This window comes from Chelmon rostratus, chromosome 8 (genome assembly GCF_017976325.1).
Source record: "Chelmon rostratus isolate fCheRos1 chromosome 8, fCheRos1.pri, whole genome shotgun sequence".
Lineage (NCBI taxonomy): Eukaryota > Metazoa > Chordata > Actinopteri > Chaetodontiformes > Chaetodontidae > Chelmon > Chelmon rostratus.
Window position 1 is genome coordinate 420,132 of NC_055665.1, and position 6,256 is coordinate 426,387.

Sequence of the window (6,256 nt, forward strand, 5' to 3'; positions counted from 1 at the left end):
AGTAGTAACAGTAGTACTAACAGCAGTAATCAGTGTAGTTTCTGTTGACACACAGAACTGAGCTGACATCAGTGCTCTGGTCCTGAAGGGCAAACCCCACCGTGTAGAACTGATCTGAAGTCACGTCGTGGCTGATCCACCTAGTGAGACCAGGACCTGTGCCTGTGAGACCGGGACCCGTGCCTGTGAGACCGGGACCCGTGCCTGTGAGACCGGGACCCGTGCCTGTGAGACCAGGACCAGTGCCTGTGAGACCGGGACCCGTGCCTGTGAGACCGGGACCCGTGCCTGTGAGACCAGGGTCTGCTGCAGGACCAGTACGTGACGGCAGCACTCTGTGCACTGACCTGGACTTTGTCTCCTCCTCCGGACACTTTGGACACGTAGCTCATGATGTACTTGGCAGCAACAGTTTTTCCAGCTCCGCTCTCGCCGCTGGCAGACAGGAAACACCGTCAGACTCAGGACCCCCCCTCATTCTGTTCTTTTCAACTCATACGTCTTTACCAAAACGCTCCTACTGAAGGACAAGTTCACAGACGGACGACTCAGACTCAGACTGGTCAACATTATTCTGTTATTTCAGTTGTACTTAAGTTTAAAACAGGTTTCCTCGTTAGAACAGAACCAATCAGGAGACGTCTGTAATGTCTGACGAGCGTCTCATGATTTCAGACGACAGCTGATGCCAGACCAGCAAATAAGATGGTTTTATAGTTCTGCATTCACTCAAATGAGGCGTTCACTGACTCAAATGAGGCGTTCACTGACTCAAATGAGGCGTTCACTGTCCTGAGCTCAGCTCACTCTGTGTTCAGCTCTCACTGCAGTGCTCCAGTAAATCAGTGAAGTATCTGAGAGGGTGTAAGTTCTCCCTAAACCGAGTCCTCATCAGTGTCCGAACACTGATCCACATGAGCCCACATGAGCCCACATGAGCCCACATGAGCCCACATGAGATGATTAAAGTCCCGCCTACCTGATGATGACACACTGGTTCTCGCTGTCGATCATCATGTTTCTGTACATGTTGTCAGCCAGAGCGTAGATGTGGGGGGGGTTCTCATACTGAGCCTGGGGGGGGTGAATTTAAATAAAGTTAGAAAGTCAAGATATACACTTTGTGTGTGTGTGTGTGTCTCTGTGTTGATGGGTGTGTGTGTGTGTGTTGATGTGCGTGTGTGTCTGTGTGTGTGTGTGTCTCTGTGTTAATGTGTGTGTGTGTGTGTGTCTCTGTGTTAATGTGTGTGTGTGTGTCTGTGTGTGTGTGTGTGTGTGTGTGTCTCTGTGTTAATGTGTGTGTGTGTGTGTGTCTGTGTGTGTGTGTGTCTCTCTCTGTGATGTGTGTGTGTGTCTCTGTGTTAATGTGTGTGTGTGTGTGTGTTGATGGGTGTGTGTGTGTGTGTCTATGGGTGTGTGTGTGTGTGTGTCTGTGTGTGTGTGTCTATGGGTGTGTGTGTGTGTCTATGGGTGTGTGTGTGTGTGTCTCTGTGTGTGTCTGTGTGTGTGTGTGTGTGTGTGTTGATGTGTGTGTGTGTCTCTGTGTTAATGTGTGTGTGTCTCTCTGTGTGTGTGTGTGTGTGTGTCTGTGTGTGTGTGTGTCTCTGTGTTAATGTGTGTGTGTGTGTGTGTGTGTGTGTCTGTGTTAATGTGTGTGTGTGTCTCTGTGTGTGTGTGTGTGTCTCTGTGTGTGTGTGTGTCTCTGTGTGTGTGTGTGTCTGTGTGTGTGTGTGTGTGTCTCTGTGTTAATGTGTGTGTCTGTGTGTGTGTGTGTCTCTGTGTTAATGTGTGTGTCTGTGTGCGTGTGTGTGTGTCTCTGTGTTAATGTGTGTGTGTGTCTGTGTGTGTGTGTCTCTGTGTGTGTGTGTCTGTGTGTGTGTCTGTGTGTGTGTGTGTGTGTCTGTGTTGATGCGTGTGTGTCTGTGTGTGTGTGTGTGTCTCTGTGTTAATGTGTGTGTGTGTGTGTGTCTCTGTGTTAATGTGTGTGTGTGTGTGTGTGTCTCTGTGTGTGTGTGTCTGTGTGTGTGTGTCTCTGTGTTAATGTGTGTGTGTGTCTCTGTGTGTGTGTCTCTGTGTTAATGTGTGTCTCTGTGTTAATGTGTGTGTGTGTGTGTGTGTCTCTGTGTTAATGTGTGTGTGTGTCTCACCGCTCCCTGGTAGACCTCCACTTCTCTGTCGGTGAAATATGGAAGCTGTTTGAACGGATTCACAGAGATCAGAACTGGACCAATGTAGGTCTGACAGGAAGAACCAGGTCAAGGACCAGAACCAGGACCTGAACCAAGACTGATCTGCATCAGGTCAGTGTGACCATGACGAGTCCTCCCTCAGTTAGACCTCATGAACTTCAGTACTTTTACTTTTGGTACTCAAAGTAGATTTTCACACTAATACTTTTATACTTTTTCTTCAGTAAGTTCTGAATGCAGGACCTGTCACAGTGTATTCCTCCAAATACTTTTACTTCTGTAACGTCTCCAGAGTACTACTTCCAGTACTGTATAAGGATACGAAGATGTAGTCGTCCATGTATCTCTTCTTCAGGTTTTCGGTGATGGCGTCCTCGTTGATTTTGGACAGCAGCACCATGTCGTCCACCCCGCTCACCTTCACGTTCTGAGCCTGCCAATGGTAGCGCTCCTTACTACCCTGAGGGGGCGGGGCATAAACAGACAGAGAGTCAGGACTGGTTTAACGTTCATCACCTGTGACCTGCTGTCAGGTGAACCAGCTCAGTCACCGTCTGTGATGAAGACTGAATGTGTGTGTTCCCTCGGCGGCGTGAAGAATTTCTTTCCAGTCAGTTCAGGTCGCGGCGTCAGAAACAGACAACGCTTCAAGGTCTTAATCTAATACAGAACCGCCTCCTCGCTCTGGACGAGTCATCATTCCACAGAACGTTTTAGTTCCCATGACTCAGGTTCATCAGTTTTCTGTCTGTATACTAAGATCTGGAGGAAAAAGTCTCATCACCGCGGAAACACTGCTGCGTTTCTACAGACTGAAGAACAGTGTGCCACCTGCTCATTAACATATATGACACCTGGCACACAGGTGCTCCACATATCAATGCATGTGTTGCCTGTGAATGTTCTCATCATCCAGATCATTGTTAGCTTCAGGGCCTTCAGTCGTTCGAACCGGACCTCGTCAGTTTGTCTTCATTTTGACAGGTCCAGTTGTGAACGACTGAAGGCCCTGAAGCTTAATGCATGTGTCGAATAGCGCCACCATGTGGTCAGTCATCAATCCACCTCCAGGGGGCGGTACAGTAATAACATGACAGTTCTACAACTCTGTTCCCTGCACGAGTTATTCATCAGCGTGTGCATGAGATGGTGAAGCATCGCAACAACAGCTCCACCCTGTGGCCATATCCCTTCACCGCGTGACTCATGACTGTCGAGAAACGTGACAGTCATTCGCCTCTAAGCGGCGCTACAGTAAGAATCAACTTTAACTGACGAAGTTCAGTTCGTCTCTCTGACCGAACGAATGTGAAACACATGAAAGAAGAAAGGACGACACGAAAAGAGACGAAGGTCGAGTCCTTTGAGGTGAAGATCAGAAGCTAAAGAAGTCGTCGGGCTGTTTTCAGGAGGCTAATCGTGTCGGGGGGTCGGTTTCGTTGTGTTGCGGCGTGTTGAGAGAAACGGTCCTGAAGTAAAACCTCGACTCAGCAGCTTGGACTCAGTCAGCTGAGGACCTGAAGGTCTCACTGAGCGGCAGACGTCCGGGCGTTAAAGAGCTCCACGTTTAGCTGCAACATAACGAGACGAACACGTGAGAGCTTCAGGGGTTCTAATCCAGTCAGAAACCAGCATTCTGCATCACGAATACTTTGACAATACTTTCGTGCTTCATGTAACAGAGTATTTGTGCACTGTGGTGTTAGTAGTTTAACTGAAGTAAAAGTACTTCTGTAGTTTGTTCAGCTGATGAAGAAACGTGCTGATTGGTCGGCCTGTGCGAGGTCGTCCTCTGATCTCACTCCTGAATTCCCAGAATTCCTTTTGTCATGTGGGATCATGTTGAGGAGCGACGACGCCTCAACATGTCGACGCGTGGCGCGGCGCGGCGGTGTGTGTGTGTGTGTGTGTGTGTCTGCAGCAGCTTTGATAATCTGTTCGTCTCATTGGTTCCAGCTCCTGATGAGAACACGTGGTCAGCTGACCTGCTGCTCTCTGCAGTATTCAGGTACTCTGAGTACTGCAGTACTACTACACTTCTGCTTCTGTGGGTAACTTTTCAACATAAACTGAACTATTCTGATCTTGAAGTGTCTCTTTGGGATAAAAATGTCAAACCTGCTTCAGTTCAAGCTGAATCTTATTTCACTGGATTATGTGAAATTATACCTGCGGTCAACCCGGAGCTTTAAGGGCCCTGAGGGGCCCCGGGGCCCATAATCCAGCCTTCATACTAAACATGAACACTGTTTGCTCTGTAAACACAGAATACAGTCAAACACTGATAAAATATAAATATGAATATAAATAAAAGGTGTGAAACATGAAGGGAGAGAAAAAATCTGATAAAATGAAACAAAATAAAAGAAGTCAAAGAAAAAAAATCAACACGTCCCAAGCTGAGGGTTTCCATGGTAACATTTTTCTTTTCATGATTTTATCTCTTTTTATTTGATGTTTCGATCTCATTTATTCTTGATATTATTTTTTGAGCTCTTTTATTTTCTCAAACTTCATGTTTCAGCTCATTTTCTTCAATCACACTTTAAAAAGTTAAGAAAGAAACTTGTGATCAGGAAGTTTTAGTTCAAACAAACAGCAGCAGAGATCTGATCAGGGATCAGTTTCACAGTAAACCAGAACCCTGCAGGACCAGGACCAGGACCAGAGCTTTTCTATTGTCCTGTCCCGTTTTAAACTGTTTTGAAGGTTTAAAGTAATAAAAGTGAGTGAACTCACCATGTCGGCTCCTCCTTCTCTCACTTCCTGCTTCAGGTAAAAGTTGAGAAATCTTCAGTAAGTCTCAAGTGGTTCAGGATCCAGGTGAACTCGGACTGAACCCGGATCAGATTAGTCCAGATCAGTTGGGTTCAAACCAGAGAATCAGATCGATTCTTTTGATCTGAACATTTTCTTGTCACTTTGTTTTCTGTCTGTTTTTCTTCCTTCAGTCTTCAGTCTCAAACCTCTGCAGGTGTGGGCAGGTAAAGCCCCGCCTCCTCCTCCTCCTGCTCCCTGTGGAACTCTGGGTAATGTAGTCCTGACACAGACCTGCTGGGGCTCTTCTGCCTCCAGGTGTCCAACAACAGGACCCCAGAGAAGAGTTTTTATTTCAAAGGTTTGAGACTTAATCCAGAACCAGAAAATACATTTAAAGAGTTTTCATCATTTATAGTTTGATTTGTTTGCTGAAAAAAGAATAAAGAATTCAAAAGTTTACATTTTTTACAGTGGAGATGTTTGTGAGACCTAAACTGCAGAATTTCAGGTTTCCGTTTATTCTTCAGATATTTCACATTTCTGTATGTTTTATTATCAGATGAAGCTCTTTCACATATTCTAACTTGTATGAGAGGTTCTTCAAAACATTTGATGATTGATTATTGATAAAACTGAAAACTATAAGAAACATTTTGAACCTCAGAATTGATCAGAAAATTATTTCGTTTAATTGGGTTCACATTTCTTAAAGTCTTGCTTGCTTCTGTAATTTCATTCTAAACCGGGGGGGGGGGGGAAACTTTTTCACTTGTGGGCCACAAAGGGTTCTAAAATTTGACTGGGGGGCTGGACCAGGAGCAGATGTATGGAGTGTTTTGATAATCCACCTCATAAGAGAAAATAAAAGAACAAAAGCATTTCAACTAAATATCTTTGAAGTCCCACAGAACTGAGCGATTTATTGAAATGACTCTTAAAGCACTGAAAATTAAATGAATAAAATAGTTTTTCATTATTTTAAAGCACTGAAAGTTGTGTTATCCTTCAGGACATCATCATCATCAGTCTCCTCCTGACTGTCTTTATTTAACAAACGGTAGGAGATGCAGGTCTACTGTCCTCTCCTTCTATTCAATCATCCCTAAAGCCAAAACTCAACAACGAGCAGCGCGAGGACGAACAGTGACAACGAGCCATGTGGAGCGCGTTATATTTGATCAGTTATATTTGATCAAGCTATATTTGATCGCGTTATATCTGATCACGTTATATTTGATCACGTTATATTTGATCGAGTTATATTTGATCAGTTATATTTGATCGCGTTATATTTGATCAGTTATATT

At 45.0% G+C, this 6,256-nt stretch overlaps 1 protein-coding gene across 1 annotated transcript in view; it reads right to left on the bottom strand.

Annotated features, from left to right (window-relative positions):
* The window catches only part of myo1eb (myosin IEb), an 18,709-nt gene extending 13,524 nt beyond the window's left edge, over positions 1-5,185 (bottom strand). The window contains exons 1-5 of the mRNA XM_041943054.1: positions 4,929-5,185; positions 2,512-2,649; positions 2,148-2,237; positions 980-1,074; positions 348-435 (exon numbers count right to left, since the gene is read on the bottom strand). Of these exons, the coding sequence (XP_041798988.1) occupies positions 348-435; positions 980-1,074; positions 2,148-2,237; positions 2,512-2,649; positions 4,929-4,931 (414 nt within the window). The 5' untranslated portion in view covers positions 4,932-5,185. The remainder of the gene's footprint in view (positions 1-347; positions 436-979; positions 1,075-2,147; positions 2,238-2,511; positions 2,650-4,928) is intronic.
* Positions 5,186-6,256: the final 1,071 nt, after the last annotated feature.